Genomic DNA, 25,908 nt, shown 5'->3' with positions numbered 1-25,908 from the left:
TATTTCACCTATTAAGAGTATCAGGCAACCAGGTGATAAGCTGAAGAGATATGTTTCTATCTCAGTGTAACACAAATGCATGAAGTGGACAGCAAGTGGACATTGCTCTCCACCTGGATATTAGTCCTCCCTAGAGAATACCAAACTCTCTTGCTCCATCCTCTTCTTACATAGATCTTGACAAAACACCCTTCTCCCCTTTCTCAAACTGTGTTATTTTATACTCAATTTCAAAAGATTTAAATTTAAAAATAAATCATGACATATATGTTGATGGGCTTTCAGTGACCACTCTTTTTTTCTCATAATTTTTTCAGTTTTAGAAAATGTATTTTCTCTAGTAAGTCACCAGGATATGTTCTTCTATTTGCTCCAAGGGAAAAAAAAAAAGTAAATGCAATAAATACAAAACCCAGGAGCAGAAGCCAAGAGGATGGAATAGATTATGATGCAAAGGCAACATGATAGAAATTGGAAATGCATTAAAACAAAAAGGTATGAAAAAAAAGTTTTTAAATAATACAGTAACCCAATTGAATCCAACTTTAGAGGTATTGAACAGCTGTCTTTTATATGGCTGCCTTTTCCCTTTGCATCATTGCAAAGAGAACAAAAAAGAAAGAAAAATTAAGGAGGAAAAAAGAGTACAAGTAAACAAACTTGAACAAAAACTGCCTTCCAATAAAATCAGTCATCTTAATGTTGAAAGTCAAAACCTATTTTCTCTTTTGTAGTATCAAGAACAAGGTACAGGTATCACCATAACTTCTTATGCTCAAAATTCTGTTAGAAGGTCTAGCTAGTATAGTACAATAAGAAAAAAACTAATAACGTAGGCATTTAAAACTATAACTTTCCCTCTAAACATTGCTTTAGCTGCATCCCTTACATTTTGATATGCTGTATTTTCATTTGCATTGTCTCACAATATTTTCCAATCTCCCTTTTGACCTTGCCTTTGACCCAATGATTATTGAATAATGCATTGTTTAATTTCCACAGATTTGTTAGTTTCCCAAATTTCTATTTTTCATGTTTCTTCATTCCATTATAGTCAGAAAACAAATTTTGCATTATTATCTTTTTAAATTTTACTCAAGTTTATTTTACACCCTCACATATTGTCTACACTGCAGAATGTTCAATGTGTACTTGAGAAGAGTATTTATTCTACTGTTGTTGAGTGGAGTGTTCTATAGATATCACTTAGATATCATTGATTTATACTGTTTTTCAAGTCTTCTATTTCCTATTTCCTTGTTTATTTCTGCCTAGTTGTTTTATCCATTATTAAAAGTGGGATGCTGGAATATCCAACTATTACTTTTGAATATCTAGATATTACATGCCAACAATATATTATGTACTTACTGTTTTATACAATTGCTTTATAAAACAGTGAAGAAAAAAGGAGAAAGTTGTGTATTCCATCTTTCATGATGACATAATTACTTTTCCTGGTCCTCTTTTTTTTTTTTTTTAAATGTGAATCTGAATTACCATCTGAGGTTATTAGCTTTCAGTCTGAAAGAGTTCCTTTGGTATTTCTTACAAGGCATGTCTGCTGCTGATGAATTTCCTCAGCTTGATGTTTACTTTCCAAGCTTCTATTTCATATTTTTTTTGTTTGTTTTGGAAAGAAGGCTTTGCTGAATATATGATCCTTGGTTGAAAGTGTTTGCTCTAAACACTTTGAAAATGCTATCTCATGTCCTTCTGGCCTCCATTATTTCTTTTCTTTCCTTTTTTAAAAAAATTTTTAACATTTATTTTTTTTAACGTTTATTTATTTTTGAGACAGAGAGAGACAGAGCATGAACGGGGGAGGGTCAGAGAGAGGGAGACACAGAATCCGAAACAGGATCCAGGCTCTGAGCTGTCAGCACAGAGCCCGACGCGGGGCTCGAACTCACACACCATGAGATCACGACCTGAGTCGAAGTCGGACGCTTAACCGACTGAGCCACCAAGGCGCCCCAACATTTATTTATTTTTGAGAGAGAGAGAGAGAGCACAAGCAGGGGAGGAGCAGAAAGAGAGGGAGACACAGAATCCGAAGCAGGCTCCAGGCTCTGAGCTGCCAGCACAGAGCCCAATGTGGGGCTCAAACTCACGGACCGCGAGATCATGACCTGAGCTGAAGTCGACCACTCAGTCAACTGAGCCACCCAGGCGCCCTGTGGCCTCCATTATTTCTATAAAAATTCAGTTAATCTTATTGGAGTCCCTTGGAAGGGATGAGTCAATTTTGTCTTGCTTTCAAGTTGTTCTCCTTGTCTTTGGCTTTGAGTATTTTTACTAGGATACACTGTGAAACTCTTTGCATTTGTCTTCTTAGAGTTTGTTGAGGTTTCTGAATGTATAGGTTAATGTCTTCAAAATTGTTTGAAGTTGTCAGCTTTATTATTTTTCTTTTCTTTTCTTCTTTTCTGGTATTTTTCATCCACATATTTTGGAGCCACATTTTTATGAGGCTCTGTTCATTATTCTTTATTCTCTTTTTTCCTCTCTATTCTTCAGCTTGCATATTTCCTATGCATCTATCTTCAACTACATGAACACTTTCTTTTGCCAATTCAAATCTACATTTTAGTCAGCCTAATTAGTATTTTATTTCAGTTATTGTGCTTCTTAACTCCAGAATTTCCATGTTCTTTTTTAAATGTTATTTTTAAAAATAATTTCTATTTATCTATTTATATTATTTGATGTGATATTATTATCAGACCTTTCTTTCTTTAATCATAGTTTAGTTTATTGAACACTTTTATAATGGCTTCTTAGAAGTCTGTTTAATCTGATATCTGGTTGCTTTCATGAATAGTTTCTTTTGCCTCCTTTTTTTCCCCCTTGCTATATGGGTTTCCTATTTCTTTGTATATCTTGTACTTTTTTGTTGGAAACTGGACGTTTTAGATATTATAGCAGTTTTGGATATTGACACCCCCCCTACACACACTGAGAGCTTAATATTGCTGTTTTTGCTTAATTTGTTTAATGACTGGCTAGAATGTTTTTGTTAAGTCTATTTCCTATCTGAAATTTTAAACCACTGATATTTCAACTCAAAGGATCCCAGCCTTGGGTATGCCTACAGTCACCCTAGAATGACAGTGATTTGGGCAGGATTCTCTGCCCCTGACCATGTTCCAATTGTTAAACTCCACTAACTGCCAGATGATTTCTGTATTGTTTTCAGATTGGGGGCAAGATTGCTCTACAGACTAAGCCAATCAAGTTTGGGCTCCTAGAATATTTCTCTAAGTCAGTGTTTCAGATGTGTTCTCCCCAGGCATGTTGCTCCCCTAGTCTCTGTCTCAGGTTCTCTGTGTCTCCACTGAGGCCAAACTGTAAGCCACTCTCTCCAGAGTTGAGTTGGAAACTATGATGTGTTTCTCTGAATGAAGCCTCTGTTTTAGATGATGAGCACTTGGTGCTGGGTGGGGGTGGGGAGTGGATGTGGAGTAACGTCAAGTTTTTTGGCTTGTCCTTCCCAGTGTGTAACCAGTGCCTGATAGGCTAGGGCAAGGGTAACTGAGGCCCTATATCCCCAGGGGAACCCTTCCCAGGGAGAGTTTCTGTCTCACAAGCAAGGGCTGTGAGAAAGAAAGGAACCCTCTTTTGGCTGCACTCACTTGAAATTTAGTTTCAATAATATAGTAGGATGAGACTGCTCACACCCTGTATCTCCTGCTAAGACAGTTCTTTAACTGTCTTAGCTGAGGGGACAGGGAGCCCTATGTTCTTGGCTGAATCAGTATAGAGTGGATTTTCCATCTCACAGAGCTGGGAGAAAGTGGGTTCTACTTCACACATGAGTCTCGTCATTCTTACCAACCTTTGATAGATTGTCCTGGATAAATGTTTCTTCATTTGCTGCTTGCCTCCAGGACCATTTCCAGAGATGTTAAATGGTTTTTCTTTTATAATCACCATTTTCACTAGAGAACAGTTCTGTGGAGCTCCTCACATCATTGTCTTGCTGAAGTGGAACTCTGTGATGAGAATATTACTTTTATAAATAAAGAAAAGTTTACAAGATTGCTAGAATTAAAATCAATGCATAAAACAATTACACTTTACACACTAGCAACAATGATCAGAAAGTGCACTTTTAAAATATTAATATCACTTTGCAGTTTGATAATATTACCAAAGCAACAAAAGATATACAGTACCAATATTAAATCTAACAAAAGATGTGAAATTCTCTTGTAGCTAAAAGTTAAAAATTACATGTTTAGTGATATATATTAAAGAAAATAAGGAAACTATGATCTTGAAATGGAAGACTAAAGACAGTAAAGGTGATGCCAATTCTCTCAAAGTTGATTTATATTTTAACATAATTTCTACTAAAGTTCTTATAGGGATTTTCATACAATTTGCTAATCTGATTCTATAATTGTCAGAGATTAGCAAATGAACAATAATAGCCATGATACTCGTAAAGAAGAACATGAAAGGGAAATTAATCTAATAAACATCAGGATTTATTATGAAGTTTCCATACATAAAAGTGTATTACTGATGCAGATTTATAAAAACAGAGCATTGGGAACATAATAGAGAGCTCCTAAAAGGGTGAGGGTGCACAAAAGTTTGATTTGTGAGAAACTGAGAGTTGAAGAGCAGTGAGTAAAGGATAAGTTACTCAATAATTAACCTTGGGGAAATCAATTACCAGTAAAGAAAGAAACACACACACACACACACACACACAATTCCATACAATCACCTAAATGTGACAGATGGCATTATAAATATATTTCATGTAATTTACTTTTAAAAACTCAGTTTAGAAGCACAAACCTAAAAGAGATTGATAAAACTGACTATATTAAATTAAAACTTTCATGAAATTAAAAGGCACCATAAGTCTTAAAGAAACTAACCATAGCTTCATAAAAGATATTTGCCACATGTAGATTTTTTTTAATGTATTTCAAATGCAGGAATTTGAACTGTGTGAAACTGCTGATACTTGTTTTTTTTTAAAGTGTACAATAATGACAATTTCATTTGGCATAATAAAATAAATCCATAATAAATATAAACACCAATTAGAAATAGTTGTTGTTTTTTGTTTTTTGTTTTTTTTTTTTTAAAGGAGAAAAATGAATAGGCAAATAGGGAATTGACTTGCCTGGAGGTAGCAGGTAAAATTTGCCAAAAATGACTCATAGACTTCCTTTACTCAGATAATAATTTTCATTATCTAGGACGGGAATAACAAATGCAAATGCAAGGAATAGTAAACACTGTAAGTTTAGTGGTGGACTCACTAATGCTTTTATACGTATTAAAGAGCATAGTTTTTTTCGACACTGAGCAATATTCCTGCTGCGGTTTCTAAATTATCATTATAGATTGTTTTAAAGAGAGAATATGCAAAAATAGTTTCCCATATAAATAATGTCAACCACAAAAAGGCAAAAGTCTCATTGTAATTTTATTAATTGCATCTTGAAGAACAATTCCCATCTTCTGTTTTGAACTATGGTATATGAAATCATCCACAAATGTTCCTTGCACTAATTAACTGTACTCCAACTTGTCACACATTTTCTGAAAATATAACATAACTATATATTCTGTATCTGTTTTGAGATAATGTTCTCCCATTTTTTAGCTTAGTGGTATTTCCCTCCATGTCTTGGAAATAAAGATAACTGGATCATTTGGTACACCACTACTTAACTCTATTAGAGAACTCTTTTCAGTCTTCAACTACTAATGAGGAACAACGAAAAGAAATTTACAAAAAATAATGTTACTCAATTTGAGTGTTTTCCTATTTGCTTACTAGCAAGGCATTAGAGATCCATTTATATCTTAAAACAAAAATATAATTTATACATCTATTTTGGGGAACGGCCATCTTTTTTTTTAAATTCTGGAATAGCACTATATGGTACAGAAAATTTAACACATTCATTTAAAGTCATTTGAGTAGAATATGTGTTCATGTATTTGAGTGTTCTGGAAGCCAGAAGGACATTAATGACCAAGAATTGGACAACAATGGTTTGGAATCCCTGCTTATTATGCAACAATGAGGTAGCCAGGTATTCTAGGGTCTACAAACTTGCCAATATGTGAAAAAAATCTGAACTGAAATAATCCTTTTGCTCAAATAATATTATACATGTTATCTGAGATTGTTTATTTGCTTCCATGTAGAATATAAAAAGGAAAGTATGTTCCCATTTTGAATAGATATATGTCTTTCATTAATCAAAAGGAGAAAACAATAGTTAATATATACAATATGACTATAGTTCATGAGCTGGGCATGAATGACTATGAAGTTTTATTTTGAGGGGTGAAATTTTGAGAACCATAGGGCTAGCATGGGTTCAATTACTCTTCGCTGACAAGTTTTACCCTGAACTGAAATGAACCCTTCCGTACGGCTTAATTGTCTTGAAATGTTGCTCTAGATAACCAATATATCTCTCTGTATAATCGACTGATACATGCAAAATGGAGCATTTGCTCCAGGGACTTTTCCATTTATTCTTTTTTGCATAACCAGTATAGGTCTTCTCTACAGAATTTTAATATATGTGGCATATCTCCTCCAATTGGCAGTAAATGGGACTTTTGTTAGTTTAAATGCTCAAGGGTGTGAATGACTCTTTTTAGATACCTGTGGGAGACAACAGAGTGCATTGTTTTGTATGCCATATCGTCATATAGTCTATCTTTCAATGCAGAATTTCTCAAACATGCCTTTCAAATGTGGTCCAATTCTTTTCAGTCAATTTTGCATTATCAGGATAAATGAGGGAAAAAATAAACTTATTTGTGGAAACGTGGGTTAATTTGTGTCTTCTGAAAGGACACCTGAAGATTATTTTTATAAAAGAAATATTTTGCATTTACAAAGTGATGGTAAAATTTCATTAATTCATGGTGGGGGCCCATTTATTAAATTTGCAGGGCATGGATGTTTTGGTCCATGTCAATTGGGGAGGTAGGGAGGGGGAAAGAATCTAACTGGTCTAGTGGAGTTGGGATTCTCTTGAGTTTTCCAGAGGATTTATGAACTAGAAAAACAAGTGTTGTTTGGGCAGCCATTTGGAAATGATGCAAACTATTGTAATTTTCACTTTTTCCAGATAATTCCCTCAGCATTTTGGCAAAGCATAACGGATTCAACCGCCAGAAGCAAGAAGTCTATCTTTTACCAATCATAATCAGTGATAGTGGGAATCCTCCTCTGAGCAGCACCAGCACCCTGACCATCCGGGTCTGTGGCTGTAGCAGTGATGGTGTTGTCCAGTCTTGTAATGTTGAAGCTTATGTCCTTCCGATTGGACTCAGTATGGGCGCCTTAATTGCTATATTAGCATGCATCATTTTGCTGCTAGGTACGTATTTCCTTCACAGCTTAATGGTCACCATTTTTCTGGTTCATAAATGACTTAAATAAGGACAGCAAACCTGAACCCCAGTCAGGTATCAGCATTCTTCTGGGGAAAAGGAACTTTCTTGCACTTCTCCAAGCTTTGAAGTTACCAAATAGGGGTGAAGGAAGAAAAGTGCCACGATAGCCAATGTCCAATTGGAGAGGACAATTCAGTGCCTTTTTCAATCCCATTACCAGTGAAAAGACAAACTAATTCTAATGGTGGTGGAAGTGGGGAGAGACCTTTATGTGGTTACAACAGCATCTACCATATAAGAAGGCCTGCAGATCTGATGTACACCAGTTTACTGTAATGGGAGGCTCTCATGTGTCCATAATACTCTTTTCTCTAAACGATGTATACATTGCGTTGCTGAGTTCATCCAAACACACAGTTTGGTCAGACTAAAAGATAACAAACAAGCAAACAACAAAAAAAATATTTTTCAAAATTACACTGTGTTCTTCAGCTATTTTTCTGGATATTAAAATCAACTTAAAATGAAGATTGAAAATGAAGGAAAGTTTTTTTTTTTTTGGTAACTTTTCCATTAAAAATTTCTAATTATAAAAACAACATTAGAGACTAGAAAGATATATAAGAAGAAAATTATGTCTTATCCTGTCCTTAAGTAAAGGATATGGCAGTTACTACCTTTCCAGTCACATCCGTTCTATTCACCCACTGCCTGGATTAACATTTCTAGACATATTTTACCCTGTGAATCCTAGTTTGGTTTGGCTGGCTTTGCCTGTTGGGTATGTATTCCTTTCCTTTTGCCTACCTTTAGGCGTACCTTCCCAGATGGGGAAGCCCCAGCTTCCTTATAAGGCAAGAAATTGCGTATGCCAATTTGACATTCATCTTGATATATCACTTCATCTGTGAATGAACATTATTTGATTGGAGAGAGTCTTGAAGAGCTGATAAAACACAAGATATTCTAGATATGATTTACTCTGCTACTTTTTCTTTATCGAAGAAGGACATGGGATCAAAGATATTAAATAACTTGCCCAAGAGCCACAGCAAGTTAATTATTTTTATCTTTGCTGTTTTCTACTGTGTGCCATTTATTCTAGAGCTCGTAACAGTCTTATATGCAGCTTTCACCATGGATAGATGCAAATTAATTCTTTTAACCCAACTTCATCACCATTTAATAAACAGAAGCAACCTGGAATAATACTCACTCAGAATTCAATAACCCATCTTTCAGAAAGGTGTTTAATTTAATTCCCAAGTGAATTGTAGTAAGGCTATATGCTGGCAAGTTTCTACACAACGCCACTCTCTTGTAACATACATGATATGTTGCTTGTGAAATTATTTGCAAATTGAGCTAATTGTTATTTCACATTTTTCCTACAGTAATTGTGGTGCTGTTTGTAACTCTGCGGCGACATAAAAACGAGCCATTAATTATTAAAGATGATGAAGACGTACGAGAAAACATCATTCGTTATGATGATGAGGGAGGAGGAGAGGAAGATACAGAGGCTTTTGATATTGCAACTTTACAAAACCCAGATGGAATTAATGGATTTTTACCTCGTAAGGATATTAAACCAGATTTGCAGTTCATGCCAAGGCAAGGGCTTGCTCCTGTTCCGAATGGTGTTGATGTTGATGAATTCATAAATGTGCGGCTACACGAGGCAGATAATGACCCAACTGCCCCGCCATATGACTCCATTCAGATTTATGGCTATGAAGGCCGAGGGTCTGTGGCTGGGTCCCTCAGCTCCCTGGAGTCCAGCACCTCAGACTCAGACCAGAATTTTGACTACCTCAGTGACTGGGGTCCCCGCTTTAAGAGACTGGGAGAACTCTACTCTGTTGGTGAAAGTGACAAAGAAACTTGACAGTGGATTATGAATTAATCAGTGGAACTGAGCATTCTGTAATATTCTAGGGTCACACCCCTTAGATACAACCAATGTGGCTATTTGTTTTAGAGGCAAGTTTAGCACCAATCATCTATAAACTCAACTACATTTCAATGTTGAACCAAAAATTAATAATAAAAAGCATATGTTAGGAGGTTATAAATCTTGTGGAGTGTGAATTAAAGTATGTGGAGTCTCTAGAAGTCTTTGGATATTTGATATTTACTTAGCCACCACAGACAAAGATTGGGATCCTGGCTAATCCTTAGAGAGATGGTTAAAAAGAGGAAAAAATCAAAATTAAAAGGTGCTTTCTTAGAAAAATGGACCTGCAAGAAATGTGCTGCTGATATGTGTCTTCTGCAAGGATTTTTATAAATGCAAATGGTTTTTTCCCCTTCACCAATAAGGATTCCGCCACAAACGATAAAGCAATACTTGGTCTGCTGTACGTTATGACTTTCTGGAGTTTTGGGAGGCCTCCTAGATTATACGGTACGGTGACCGCACATTGTACATAACTGTTGGCCCCACTCATCAGAGACCGAATAGCATCTTTAAATATTGTGTCGAGCCTTAAAATATTCACATGTTCGTAATCCATTCCCGGGTGGGGATTGCCAACTCAGTGGTGGGAGGAGAGAAATCCCATTCAAACAGGCTTGTTTTCTGGAAGCAGGATTACTCGTTCCCTCCACTTCATCTTCTTCCACAAGGACAGAAAGATAAACCGTATCACACAGCGGACTACATATGAGACAGATGGTTTTATTGCTAGCGCGTGAATTTATTTGTTTAATCCTCGAAATAAATATTTTATTGATGTCCATTAATGCTTTTATTTATTAAGGTTGGTAATCTATATAGATTAAGGGACTATATGGAAAAAAAAACTAAATTATATCCATTAATAATCCTTTAGATTGTTTTATATAAATATATATATATATATATACACACACAATGAATGTTTAATACATGTACATTTTGATGAGATGAGTATGGCAGGCAATATTATCAAAAGGGGAGCTAAGAGTCTCTTTAGAGTAGAAAGTGTTATTGTGGCTGGTGATGGCAGGAGCAGCATTTTCCCAGAGAAACTTTTGGACTGTTTTCTATTTTGTTCATAATCCTAGTATTTGGTGTTTTTACTACAAGCACAAACATCTGAAAGCATATTGATTCATGTGACTATTTAAACTCTAGACTTTTAGATACCTACATAATGCCCTGCCCAGTAAACATGCTTCAAGTTGCCCCCACTGTTTTAAAGCAGGAAGTGGTTTGTACATAATTTTACTGCTTTTGTTTTTAGCACTTCTCTCCCTGATCTTCATGGTGATGCACAGAATGTCGTAGACTCCAAAAAAGGACAGCACTAGAAGATGTGAGCATATTCAATTTGTAACACAATCCTGCCATTTAGGAGTAGAAAATGTATGATAAAAATCAAGTACTACACGCAGATCATTTTAATTTTCTACTTTGCTTTAATGCAATATTGTTTATTTACTTCATGTATTGTATTCAGAGAAACTCCTGTATTGTTTCCTACTTTGTGAAATATATTTTTATAAATACCTTTGTTGTCATCACTTTTTTTCCCCTAATCAGATGAAGATCTGTTAACAGAGACATCAACTCTAATTAGAGTTCTACAATGTTCAACTAAATCATCCCGAGGATCACTTATATTTCTAAGAGTCATTATTATAAAGCAGAGGAAAGAAATAACCTGGCAATGAACACAAAGCAAAAGGGACATTAAAGGAACATGGTGTACAGAAAGTCTAGTCCAGCTGTGCTTGTTGGGTCCTCCTGGCAGCAGAAGCTGTAATAGAGTTAAGAGTAAAAAGAAAAGAAACAAGAATAAGGAGGGAAAGATTTCAGCTAGGAGTACAGGTCTAAAACCTTTAGAAGGAACGTTATCAGTATGCAGGATTTAGCAAAAAAGATCTAAACCGCAATACAGACCTGACCAACTTCTGCCAAATGGGTTCTGAGTGAAAGACTGCCTGATGAGGGGTCTGTCATTGGGGAAAAAGTAGTTGAGGTCTACTTCCCCTGCCATCTCAGTCCCTGGTGTGGGGTTGCCTGGGAAGAGCAGGACTTTGGCTAGAAAACCAAAGATATCAAATCCTGGAGACTGCCTCCACTGTGACAGACATAAAATGTATGAATATTGGAATTTACAACTATCCAGGGACTTAGTTGACTCATTGAGTGTCTGTTGCCTGAGAATAGTTCATGTTTTATGCTCTGGCTATTGGACACTTTTTCTTGAGGTAAAAGTAATGGTCCAGAGTGACTTTATGCCACAGCTTGGCACAGTACCTAAGACAAGTACTTAGTGAATGTAGATTAGTAATAGTAGTTGCAAGAGTAACCAGTGGTAATATTCTGACTAAACCAAGGTGAAATCATTACCTTTTTACTTATTTCTTGCATATCAGATGCATTTCTAATGTACTTCTCAGTGAAGCCCTTAGATTACTGACATACAAACATGTTTGACGGAAAAACTACACTTTTTCAGGAATACAAAATCTATATCCTCCAGTCTTGGTAATCCATAGGGTAATATTTATATGGTGGTTTGGGGGGGGTAGGAGATGGTGTCTATCATACTAGTTCCCTAAATCTTACCTCAAAATTTATTTTGACCAGGAAGGGAGAATGAAAGTGTTTTAACCTCTTGGTGATTTACTTTGCCACCACCTACTAGCATTTTGTGCTTTCAAAGTCCATTTGAAGTTTTATAATATGGAATGAAGTAATTAACACCATGTTCAATGGTACTTTTAGAGTACCCTGAATCTACATAAAGATCCGAGAAACACCCGCCCCCCACTCAGCTTAAGTACTTTGTATTTTAGCAAGAGACTTGTTAGGACTTCCTCAACCAAGACAGGTTGATGGGGTTCCCAACCTTTTTCAGACTTTGAGTACTCCATGCTCAAATCTTTAAATAATACTTTTTTTGAATTTTATCAGAATGAGTATTTTTACTTCTGCATTGTTTTCTGTTGCAGTAATACATATGTCTTACATATACATGTGTGGTTAGTTTTCAAATAAAATGCTGATTCAGTTCACAGGCATTTTAATGTGACTGTAGGTTTTTATTGTGTCCTAAGCATTAGTTGTTTTCCATTCTTAAAACTCACTCCTGCACAAGGTTTCTCTGCCTAACAGCAAATGACTAATAAGTGGGAGTCAGGTGAGACAAAATTATTTCCCTCTGCCCACCTCACAATTCAAGTTCCTGTCTGGGAAAACTGATACATTCTTGGGTGACTGGACACCACCTGGAAACAGTTCAGCCCCAACCCTGTCTACTATTTCAGCAAATCATATTACAAAAATGTCCCTTAAACATCCATGCATGGTTACCACAGAGTATTCAGAACACAACCTTCCAATAATATTTTATGATACAGTTATAAGATTAAGAATAGTTTATAATAGGACGATTAAAATATGCTAGAAATTATATGCAAGTATTAACATTGCCGCACAGAATTGTGATTTCTGAAATATAAACTTGACAGTGAAAATGCTTTGGGAAAATGTGCGGGTGTTTGTATGTATGGAAAATAAAACTTGGATCTAGGGGCATCACCAGTGAAAGCAGGATGCTTAAAAAGAGTCACATGTGCTTTGGGAGAGTTTCCTTAATCAGATGCTTAAAGTGAGACAAGTCTCTGCATGAGATGTGGAAACCACCTAGGAGCAGCCAAATTCCATACTGAGACTCTTCTGGGCTGTGCTGTATTTTGGAGAAGGAAAAGTGGGTGCTGGGAGCTAAGTAACCAATTACTCTTTATAGCCACATAAGGACCAGGGGCAAGTAGGCCCTTCCAACAAGTTATATTATGCGATCACTGGCTTTGCAGGGAATCTCACGAATATATAACATTCTGATTGCCTTTTTGATTGAAAGTTCCATCTGAGATCAGGACAGTGCAACCAGTAATAAGATTTCAAAAAATCCCATCACTGGCACTGTTGGAAAGGCTGAGCATGACTGAAATCACATCATTGTCAGTCAAAAAGATAAGGTAACAGTGGGCATCACTATAAAAGCTATATAAATGCACAATTTAAACATGAATATCAACATGGAAAAACTATATATATATGTGTGTGTATGTATATATATATATATACATACACACACATATATACACATATACATATATATACACACATACATATATATATGCACACATACATAGATATATACACATATGCCAAATTAAGTTTTTGGGGTTAATCTTATATTTATAATTTTCATCCCATAATCCTATGCTACTAAAACCCCGGAAGGGTAGCTCCTTGTTTTTCTGAAACTAACCTTGAATTGGAAAGAAATTGGATTGAAGATAAACAGTTTTAAATGCAGGTTTTTGTTTGAGAACAAAATAATGGTTCATAATAGCTGGGACGAGAAGGAAATACATCACATTGTATTTGAGAGGTTTTTATATTATTGTGTTTTTGTGGAGAAAATAATTGTGGAATGTATTCTGCAGGTAATAGTTTTCAATATATTTTTATTTTCCCCATTCTGGTACTATTTTATTTGCTATACAAAGTTTTTTTGCAGAGTAACTCAGTTGGCCAGTGTTAAACATATTGTTGCCACTGTGGTCATTGCCCTCTTGATGACTGTAGAAGACAGAAATGCTGTCATTAAAGTAGATGTTTATTTGTATTATTTTCTTCTTAGTCAACACACATTTATGTATTCCATGGTATATTATTTTGTTTTTTATTTACATGATACACTCTTTAGAGTAAAGATATTCTAGTCCTAGTATTTCTGACCCAATCCTAGTATTAATGGGTCCATGCAACTTAAAATCCCCCTGACTGGATGGACTATCTGCAAGGAAAGAATGTGTTTCCTACATGTATTGAGCATCAATCATCTCAGGAAATAGGCTATATATTTGATAAAGAAAGATTAAATGAGATGGCATCTCTAAACTAATTCCCTTATTTATAAAGTAGAACTAATTAATCGCATCTAACCTAATTGTTGAGACATTCTTTCTCTATCATCTTGAAATAGTACTTTGAGTCTAGGTTTAAACTTAGGTTGGTCTGACATTAAAGCCCATAACTTTCAATTAAACAAAACTCTGTAATTATAATGGAAAGCTTGTAATGATAAGAAATAGAATCTAAGTTATGAACAGTGATATGGAAGAACTGAGGAAAAACTAAGTGACTCTAAGTGGGAACACTCATGAAGTCTTCATGGAGAAGTTTTCAAAAAAGATGGGAATGAAAGAATTGGCAGAACAGAAATCACAGCTTTTCAAACACCCAAAACTAAGAGGGGGGGCATTATAAAAAGATCACACTTACAGATTAATGACAACTTTTTGGACCTTCAGAAAGATCCAAAACATTGGTGCTCATAGGACACTTTAGGTTTGCCTAAATTGTAGCATGTTTGGTGGATGAGAAAAATGAGGTTCAGAGATGTCTTTGGGAATTTTTTGGAGTTACATTAATCATCTAAGAAGTAAGAGAGACCAGAATTGAACTCTGGTCTTCTAATTAATTACCAGGATTGTAAAGTTGTGTTTTTGTGTATATACATACCTCCCCCCCGCCCACCCCCCCACACACACTTTATGTCAGTTTCATCTAGATCACAAGGCTAATAGGCATTTGCTGGAAGAATCAATGTCTGGGGCATTCCTCTTCCAGCTTGAGTTACCTGTCATCATCTGACATACATCCTGAGTTTAAGCACCATCTCTTGCAGGTACCATTATTAATAGATAACAGCTATCTATTACTATGCACAAATGAGAGAAGGATAATTGTTAGAAGGAATAGCACAGGAAACTGTCTGAGAAGAAAAACTGTAGAAAACAAAGGCTTCAATTAACCTAGAGACCAAATAAAAGAAAATGAGAAATCACTGAAGGTAAATTTTAATTGCTTTGGATCCCCTCTGTATAGGCAAAGATATCCAGGGCCATCCTATGACTCTTCACAAATATGAACTAGATTCTAACAATTATGTTCCAAGTGAATACAAAAATTTAGGAGTCATTGGAATAATTCTCTCTTCCTAATATATGCATTCCTAACTACAACTTTACTTAATGTTTTTCTATTTTTCTCCCTTAATTCAACCTCTAAATTTTGAGAGCAATTCTGTATTTATGAAGTCTAATTTTTGCAAAAGTGAATGGATTATCTAGGCTCAAGGAGAGAGCTATAATCATACTGCAAATAAACTTTTAAAAAAAGATACCTTTCTAAATTTTTCTAAATTTATTTTCTACAAAATATGTGATATGATAAGAAAACTCTTGTCTTATCTTTCCAAGACACATGGTCTAATTGGATAAATTATAGAAGCAAATAAGTGATAAAACATTAGATTTCGCTCTGCTATGGAAAAGGGGAACAGATGGTTTTATGAAAAGACAGAAAATTAATAATCTAACCCTGCCAAGGCACAGTATTCTGCTAGAAACTGTGTTATAGTGAATCTTAGAGAGAGTGAGCATCAATAAGCAGTGTCTGCTGGGGTAGAATCTCTCTCAACGGACTTTACAGTTAGTGCTTTTTACCATATGAAATCTCCACGTGACAAAATTTCCAATACCCTTACTTATTTCATAAGTATTTGCTTAGGATCTCCCAGAAATCTGGGTGCTGGGAATATAGCACTCAACAGGACAGGGAGGTCTATTTCTTCACAGACTTGGTGGTATAAGAGAAATAGAAATAGAAATAAAAAAGACAGAGATGATGATGATATGAAAGAACATAACATGGACAGGAAATTAAATGTTTTACATGGAGTGGACAGGGTCATCTTTGAGTTGTCATGTTATGACATGTGAAGTTGCCAGGATAAGAGCAATGGAAAAGCTTATGTCCATCGTTGTGCTGTTCTAAACCATATACAAGAAATAACACATACAAGAAATGAACATGAGGCATAGACCACAGTGGATCAGGGTGGAGGTGGCACAATGTGCTGTGGAAAAGTAGTCAGAGACCACGTTATACAAGTCCTTGTCAACCAGGGCAAGTAGCTCAGATTTACTTCATGTCTGTTGGAAGAGGAGGTGAGTGAAAGTGTCACTCACTTTCACAAGCAAAGGGATGACATATTCTGGTTTGTATATTTAAAAAGATCCCTCTGGTTCTCGAATGGAAAGGGATTTTAGGAGACAATGATGAAAGCAGGAAACCCAGAGAGGAGATTGCCACAGTAGTCCAAGCAAGAGCTTATTTTGGTTTTGATTACTGAGGTGGTATTAGAAATGGAAGAAATAGATAGTCCAGATATATTCTGGATATAAAACTGGCAGTATTGGCAACTTCATTGCATGTGTAAGATGAAGGAAAGATGGATTTAAGGGTGACCTCTAGAATTTCTGACTTGAATAACTATGTGATTAGTGGGGCCATTTATAGGGATTGCGTTGACTGGAGAGGGTCTGGTTATCAAAAGCAGACATCCGGACTCCTCTAATGATCCACAATAGAAGGGACAACAGAAACTAGAGTCACTTAGAATTTCCTTGATGGTGTGTATAAATGACTTCTAGAAAATTTTACTGCATTTTGATTCTCCTATATATGAATACCTGAATCAATAAAGGTCATAAGTGACATGATCAGCCTCGGGCAGAAAAAAATCCAGCCACACCGATTATTTTTTTTTAATCTTTCTAGAAATAGGAAAAACAAACACTTGATATTAGTGAGTTTATTCTTGGCTGGAGTAAGATGGATTCGCCTACGTTTCTTTTCTTTTTTTAATGTTTATTTTGAGAGAGAGAGCATGAGCAGGGGAGGAGCAGAGAGAGAGGAGGACAGAGGACCTGAAGCAGGCTCTGTGCTGACAGCAGTGAGACTGGTGAGGGGCTCAAACTCACGAAACATGAAATCATGAACCATGAGATCATGACCTGAGCTTCTGACACCCAGTGGGCTGAGCCACCCAGAAGCTGCCAGATACGTTTCTTAATGGAAGTGAGGAGGGACAGTTTGAAATATTTATCTATAATTATCTTAAAATGGGGGCAGTAGCATTTGTAACTTTATATATAAACATAGTATGTTATCCAGAAAGCATTCCTGAAGTATGTCCTTTCTCTTTGGACTGAAGGCTAATTCTCAAGGGAAGAAGCAGTTTGGTCTTTGTGGTTTAGTGATATATATATATATATATATATATATATATATATATATATATATATATATGGCAGGATATATATATATATATATATATATATATATATATATATATATGGCAGGATATATCAGGATATATATCAGGAAAATAACACACTCAAGTCTTGTTTATTGCCATTTATTGATAAAGTTCATCTGGTTATCTGTAAGCTGAGGAGCTTGGCATCTAAGAAATGCTGGGTGCATGGAATTAAAGTGGGATCAGTCTGGAGGGAAACATCTTATACAAAATAAACATAAGAAATTCCTACACAAGAAAACAAATTTAAAAGGATGTTTCTTCCTTGTTATCCCCTTATTATGTTATAAGCCCTATACCAGATGTCATGGGAGTTGGTCAAAGGCGGTAAGATTTAGTCCCCCCTTGGGAATTTCTAGTCTTCTGTGTTAACGTGACATTAAAAAAAAAATCACAGCATTGTGTTTTTGACATATAGGTTTTTGCACTTTCAAACTGCTTTAAGAATACGGAGTGAAAATAAATAATGCTTTGTGACTTTAGGAAAATAAAGGTACAATAATATTTACTGAACTATGCCATACACAAAAAGTTATTTGGGTTAGTGAATATGGTGAGAGATGGGACAAATAGGCACAGATAATATCACAAGTCAAAAGCAAGAGCCTAGAGAAGATAGAGTGCATCTTTAAAGTTGGCAGAGATAAACCAAGAACTAAAAATTACAGATCTATTTATTTTCCCTATAGAAACACATCAGTAGAATTTAATAGTATTAATAAGTAATGCCTCTTACTTTAATGTGGTGTATCCCAAGAATTTCCTCCCAGGAATGTAATTTAGTGTTATTTGGCTGTCAAAGACAGAAATATCACTTAAGATTTCAATAGATGAATAAAAAAAGCCTCAGAGTTCATGACCTGTTTAGTATTAAAAGAAAAAAAAAAAAGAAAAACTAATAAGCACAGATTCTTATTAAGTTGATAAATGGTAACCTATCTAAATTCGATAGCAATTGAAATGTTTAATAAAGAATTTAAAAGGTATATTCTCTTAATATGAAAATAAGAAAAGAATGGCTGTCCTCACTGCTATGGCTCAATATCATATTGGAAGGGCTGGCTACCACCATTACACAAGGAAAAGCAAAAATAGATCCCAAGATTTAAGATTTATGGGGCAGGGACGCCTGGGTGGCTTAGGCAGCTGAGGATCTGACTCGATTTTAGCTCAGGACATCATCCCAGGATCATAGGATCAGGCTCCCCATCAGGCTCTGGTCTGAACATGGAGCCTGCTTGAGATTCTCACTCTGTATGCCCCTTTGCATCTCTCCCACTTGGAGTCTCTCTCTCTCTCTCTCTCTCTCTCTCAGGTTAAAAATAATTTTTAATTAGAAATTAAAAAAAATTTTTACGTGGGGGAGGCGGGGGGCAGGGGCGGCACCTGGCTGGCTCAGTCAGAAGAGCAGGTGACTCTTAATCTCAGGGTTGTAAATTCAAGCCTCATGTTTGGTATAGAGATTACTTAAAAAAAAATAAAATCTTGAAAAAAAAAAGATTTTTGGGGAAAAGAAAAAAAGTGTCAATATTTGTAGATGGCATTGCCATAAACATAAAAATTTTAACAGAATAAGCAAACTGTTAATGCTAAGCAGAGATTTGGAGTGTCTCAGTCAGTTCAGCAGCCAGCTCTTGATTTCGGCTCAGGTCGTGACCTCCTGGTTCATGAGTTCTAGCCTCTCATGGGGCTCCGTGCTGTCAGCATGGAGCCTGCTTGGGATTCTCTCTATCCCTTTCTCTCTCTGCCTCTCCCTCTTGCATGAGCTTGTGTTCTCTCTCTCTCTCTCTCTCTCTCCCTCAAAATACATAAATAAACTTTAAAAAATACTAAGCAGAGAGTTTATCAGTATAACTAAATCTATGACAAAAACCTAAAATGTTAAAGATGCCAATTATTCTAAAAATCTATAATTTCTCTTCCATTGAGATCAAAATTAGAACAGAATTTTGATACCAATTCAACATCTTTTCTTTTTCAAATTTGATTTTAGTATTTACTGAGCTCCATTCTATAATATAAAATATTATAGTAACACTAGTGTATTCCTCACACTGCCAGATAAGGACTTGCTACGAAGCTGTAAAAATAAAAATAAAACAAGAAACAATAAAAAGCAAAAACGAACAAACAAAAAAACAAAAAACAATGGCATCCCTGCTTCAGGTGAATAAGCATATTCAAGTACACTAGCCAATAATCAAACGTAGTATGACAAAACATGCAAATACAGAAACAGTAAGCTATTATTATAAATAGTAAGCTATTAATGTAAAATCAGAAGGTCTAAAAAGGTAGATACAGCCAAATGTTGGTGAAAATATTAAAAGTGAGAAGATTCATAGACTGCATCTATCTTGTGATCCAGCGATGACATATGAAGATAAGTCAATATGCCTGATATTATTTATTATGTTCTTATGTTTTTCTAACTAAGATGCCAGAGACACTGTACTCATCGACAAAAGGAGAATGAATATTAATTATGACTATTTAATAAATTCTAAGGGCAACTATGGGGCATTTAGAAGTAATAAAATGAATGCACATGAGCCAACATACATCCACTTTGAAACAACGTCAAGGGTAAAAACAAAATACAAAATGAACTTTTTGGTAAAATAACATCTGTATTAACTGAAAACACAGTCACACAAATATACGTTTTACAAAGGCTAGGTATTATCATTGCATTATGTGAGAAGACAGAATGGCCCAACAACTTTTACTTGAGGTTCATAGAAGTAAATGAATACATAAATAAAAATTAAAATTAAACAAATATAAACGTGTTTAAGGAAAATAATAAACAACCTATGTCTTGGATTTAAGGTCAGGTGGAGGAGAGGGAGCATTACAAAGAGGATAAGTTGTGGTCTGTTTATGGAAGTCCATACATGCTAAAGAGTCTAGACCAACATGGAAGGTCCCATCTATGTAATTTGTTATACAGAATACAAGCCCATAGGATTTTAATAAATATTCTGACTAAAAGGCAGGTTTTCAAATATATTTCATATTTGGTGACATGCCCAGACTACCTAATCCCCCCCTAAAAAGTCTCCATCCACATTTAATAAAGACCCTTAGAAATCCTACTGCAATGAAAACTTCTTAATTTGTTTACCTGAGGATTTCTCAAATGTAATTATATATATATATATATATATTTTTACTGAAACACCAACTTCATCTTTCCAGATATATGCATGTGGTATAACAGAATATGAGCATTATTACTGAAATCAAAAGACAAGCAGGATTTTTAAAAAGTGGAAAGATATGGTCAAATCTAATTTTAAAAATCAAACCATTTAAATTTTATTTGGTATATATTAGCCAATCAAGTTTCAAACTTAAATATTTAGTAATTATTTTTATGTTCTCACTGAGATCATTATGAGATCATTATGCAGTGATCTTTCTGTCTTCTGAGCTCCTCCTATTCTTCACTTTTTATACTAATTTTTATAAGTTTATTTTTAATTTACATCCAACTTAGTATGCAATGCAAAAAATGACTTGAGCAGTACAATCCAGTGATTAATCCCCTACATATAACACCCAATACTCATCCCGGCAAGTGTCTTCCTTAATGCCCCTTGTCCGTTTAGCCCATAATCCCACCCATAAAACTTCCAGCAACCCTTATTTTGTTCTCCATATTTAAGAGTCTCTTATGTTTTGACCCCTCCCTGTTTTTATATTATTTTCCTGCCCTTCCCTTATGTTCATCTGTTTTGTATCTTAAATTCCACATATAAGTGAAATCATATATTTGTCTTTCTCTGACTGAGTTCGCTTACCATAATGCACTCTAGTTCCATCCACATTGTTGCAAAAGACAAGTTTTCATTCCTTTTGACTGCTGAGTAATACTCCATTGTATATATATATACGCCACATCTTCTTTATCCATTCATCTGTTGAAAGACATTTGGGATCTTTCCATACTTTGAATATTGTTAATAGTGCTACTGTAAACATTGGGATTCATGTGCCCCTTTGAAACAGCACACCTGTATCCTTTGGATAATGCTGAGTAGTGCAATTCCTGGGTCATAGGATAGTTGAATTTTTAATTTTTTGAGAAGATTCCATACTGTTTTCCGGAGTGGCTGCACCAGTTTGCTGTCCCACCAGCACTGCAAAAGGGTGCCTCTTTCTCTGCACCCTCACCAACATCTGTCGTTGCCTGCATTGTTAATTTTAGTCATTCTGACTGGTGTGAGGCAGTATCTCACTGTGGTTTTGATTTGTATTTCCCTGATGATGAGTGATGTTGAGCATTTTTTCATGTGTCTGTTAGCCATCTGGGTGTCTTCTTTGAAAAAGTGTCTATTCCTGTCTTTTGCCCATTTCTTTACTGGATGATATGTTTTTTTTGGGTGTTGAGTTCGTTAAGTTTTTTCTAGATTTTGGATTCTAATCCTTTATCTTATATGTCATTTGCAAATATCTTCTCCCATTGTGTTGGTTGCCTTTTGTTCTGCTGATTGTTTCCTTCACCATGCAGAAGCATTTTATCTTCATGAAGTCCAATAGTTCAGTTTTGCTTTTGTTTCCCTTGCCTCCAGGAACGTGTTGAGTAAGAAGTTGCTATAGTTGAGGCCAAACGGCTTTTGTCTGCTTTCCCCTCTAGGATTTTGATGGCTTCCTGTCTTACATTTCATTACGTTAGGTTTTTCATCCATTTTGAGTTTATTTTTGTGTATGGTGTAAGAAAGTGGTCTAGGTTCATTCTTCTGCATGTCGCTGTCCAATTTTCCCAACACCATTTGCTGAAGAGACTGTCTTTGTTCTTTTGGATATTCTTTCCTGCTCTGTCAAAGATTAGTTGGTCATACACTTGTGGGTCCATTTCAGGGTTCTCTATTCTGTTCCATTGATCTAAGTGTCTGTTTTTGTGCCAGTACCATACTGTCTTGATGATTACAGCTTTGTAATACAGCTTGAAGTCGAGAATTCTGATGCCTTTGCTTTGCTTTGGTTTTATTTTTCAGGATTGCTTTGGCTATTCAGGGTCTTTTCTGGTTCCATACAAATTTTAGGATTGTTTGTTCTAGTTGTGTGAAGAATGCTGATGTTATTTCTATAGAGAGTGCACTGATTATGTAGATAGCTTTGGGTAGTATCAACATTTTAACAATATTTCTTCTTCCAATACATGAGCATAGAATATTTTTCCTTTTATTTGTGTTTTCTTGAATTTCTATCATAAGCTTTGTATAGTTTTCAGTGTATAGATTTTTCACCTCTTTGGTTAGGTTTATTCCTAGGTATTTTATGGTTTTTGGTGCAATTGTAAATAGGATCAATTCCTTGATTTCTCTTTCAGCTGCTTCATTATTGGTATATAGAAATGCAACTGCTTTCTGTGCATTGATTTTATATCCTGCAACTTTGCTGAATTCATGGATCAGTTCTAGCAGTTTTCTGGTGGAATCTATATGTGGGTTTCACATATAGAATATCATGTCATCTGTGGAGAGTGAAAATTTGACCTCCTCCTGGCTGATTTGGATGCCTTTTATTTGTGTTGTCTGATTGCTGAGGCTAGGACTTCAAATACTCTGTTGAATAACAGTGGTGAGAGTGGACATCCCTGTCATGTTCCTGAACTTAGGGGAAAAGCTCTCAGTGTTCCCCCATTCCTTTCATATATGGCTTTTATAATCTTGAGGTATAATCCTTCTATCCCTACTTTTTGAGGGTTTTTATCAAGAGAGATGCTGTATTTTGTCAAATGCTTTCTCTGAATCTATTGAGAGGATCATGTGATTCTTGTCCTCGCTTTTATTAATATGATGTATCAGATTGATTGCTTTGTGGATATTGAACCAGCCCTGCATCCAGGTATAAATACCACTTGATCATGATGAATAACTTTTTTTAATGTACTGTTGGATCCAGTTGGCTGGCATACTGTTGAGAATTTTTGCACCCATGTTCATCAGGGAAATTGGTCTATAGTTCTCCTTTTTCGTGGGGTCTTTGTCTAGTTTTGGAATGAAAATAATGCTGGCCTCATATAATGGGTTTGGATGTTTTCCTTCCAGTTGTATTTCTGGAAAAGCTTCAAAGGAATAAATGTTAACTCTTCCTTAAATGTTTGGTAGAATTCCCCTGGAAAGCCATCTGGCCCTGGACTCATGTATTTTGGGATATTTTTTTATTACTAATTCAATGCCTTTACCAGTGATGGGTCTGTTCAAATTTTCTATTTCTTCCTGTTTCAGTTTTGGTACTTTATATGTTTCTAGGAATTTGTCCATTTCTTCCAGACTGCCGAATTGACATATAATTGCCCATAATATTCTCTTATTATTGTAGTTTTGCAGTGTTGGTTGTGATCTTTAATCTTTGATTCTTTTTACTTTTAATTTTTTAAATGTTTATTCATTTTAGAGAGACAGAACATGAGCAGGGGAGGAGCCGAGAGAGGGGGAGACAAAATCTGAAGCAGGCTCCAGGCTCTGAGCTGTCAGCACAGAATCCAGTGTGGGGCTTGAACCCATGAACCACAAGATCATGACCTGAGATGAAGTCTAATGCTTAACTGACTGAACCAACCAGGTGCTTCTTTCATTCTTGATTTCATTTATTTGGGTCATTTCCTTTTTCTTTTTGATCAAACTGGCTACAGGTTTATCAATTGTGTTAATTCTTTCAAAGAACCAGCTCCTGGTTTCACTGATTTGTTCCGATTTTTTTTTTCTGATAGTATTGATTTCTGCTCTAATATTTATTATTTCCCGTCTTCTGCTGGTTTGGGGTTTAATTTGCTGTTTTGTTTGTTTTTTTAGCTCTTTAAGCTATATCGTTAGGTTATATATCTTATACCTTCCTTCTTTACGAAAGCCTGGATTGTTATATACTTCCCTCTCATGACCACCTTTGCTGCATCCCAGAGATTTGGGGCTGTGGTGTTATCATTTTCATTGGCTTCCATGTACTTCTTAATTTCCTTTCTAATATCTTGGTTAACCCATTCTTCCGTTAGTAGGATGCTTTTTAATCTCCAGGTATTCATTATCTTTCCAAATGTTTTCTTCTGGTTTTCTTGCGGACTTCTATGATTCAGATATTATTCCTTTTTAGTGAGTGACTGAGTTATCTGATTCTTATATTGTGCACTTTTTTCCTTAGTTTCTCTCTTTTTTTCTGCTTTATTATTCTCCATAATTTTGTCTTCTACATTGTTGATTCACTGCTCTTCTTCATCCATTCTTGCCGCTGTGGCATCCATTTGATATAGTATCTCAGTTATCATGTTTTTAATTTCATCCTGACTAGATTTTACTTCTTTTATCTCCACAGAAAGGGATTCTATGGTTTTTTTCTACCCCAGCTAACATTGATATTATCATGATTCTAATTTTTATTTCAGACATCTAGCTTATATCTGTGTTAAGACTGTGGCTGTCATTTATTCCCATTCTTTCATTTGGGGTGAATTCCTTCATTTCATCATTTTGCAGGAAGAAACAAAATTCATAAAATAAAAATTAAAAAATTAAAAACAACACAAAAAAGCAAATAAATAAATCAATATCCTAGGTATGTTTTGGTCTGGCCGTTGAAAGAAGCTTGATAGAATAGAGAAAAAAAGGGAAAGATAAGAAAAGAAAAAAGAAAACATTTTAAAAATTTAAAATAAATGTATATAATAAAATAGAATGAAATTATATAAAGTAAAATAAAATAAAAAAGATTACCAAAATAAAAATATACTAATTTTTTTAATTTATAAAAATGGAAAATAAAAATAATTTTTCTCTTTCTGTATCCAAGAATAAGAAGATAAAAGAAAAAAAAAAAAGAATAGTTGGACCAGAGAATAGAATGAAATCTGAGTGAAATTACATTCAGTTTCCCTAGAAGTCAAATTACGAAGCACTTTTTAGTCCGTACACTAAGCAGGTGGAGAGACTTGCGGTGTTCCTCTAGGGCTTGGATGGAACATGTGGACAGCACTTGGTGTAAAATTCATTCTCCACTAGCTGTTGCTGCTTAGCTTACTGGGGTGGAGCAGTTTGGCACATGTACATGTGTATGTGCATATGTGGGAGAGGTGAAAATGGTGTCACCCAGCTTCCCAGTCTCTAGCACCAGAACTCTGCTCTCTCACCAACCGGCAATCAAGCACCCCTCCTTTGTCTCAGACTTCCATCCACTCCCCGCTTCTACATTGTTTGCATCCAAACCATCAGCCTTCTAGATGATATCTCCCTCCTGAATTTTATTTCAGATGGGGCTGTGTTTCCAAACCCCTCACTTCTGAGCAACCCTGCAGCTTGGACCCTCTTTGATCCTCTGGGGGAGGGTCTCCATGAGCAATGGC

At 35.5% G+C, this 25,908-nt stretch overlaps 1 protein-coding gene across 5 annotated transcripts in view; it reads left to right on the top strand.

The window, feature by feature from the left end:
* CDH8 (cadherin 8) overlaps positions 1-10,878 on the top strand; it is a 362,321-nt gene extending 351,443 nt beyond the window's left edge. For 3 of the 5 annotated variants that reach the window (XM_078438839.2, XM_060650611.3, XM_060650612.3), the window contains exons 12-13: positions 7,125-7,376; positions 8,787-10,875. In XM_078438839.2, the coding sequence (XP_078294965.2) occupies positions 7,125-7,376; positions 8,787-9,280 (746 nt within the window). In that variant the 3' untranslated portion in view covers positions 9,281-10,875. Of the gene's footprint in view, positions 1-7,124; positions 7,377-8,786 lie in introns of all 5 variants that reach the window. The other 2 variants (XM_060650613.3, XM_060650615.3) reach the window with 2 other exon arrangements.
* Positions 10,879-25,908: the final 15,030 nt, after the last annotated feature.

The sequence above is a fragment of the Panthera onca genome, chromosome E2, assembly GCF_046562875.1.
Source record: "Panthera onca isolate mPanOnc1 chromosome E2, mPanOnc1 haplotype 2, whole genome shotgun sequence".
Taxonomy (NCBI): Eukaryota; Metazoa; Chordata; class Mammalia; order Carnivora; family Felidae; genus Panthera; species Panthera onca.
This window is presented reverse-complemented; position numbering and strand designations above follow the sequence as displayed.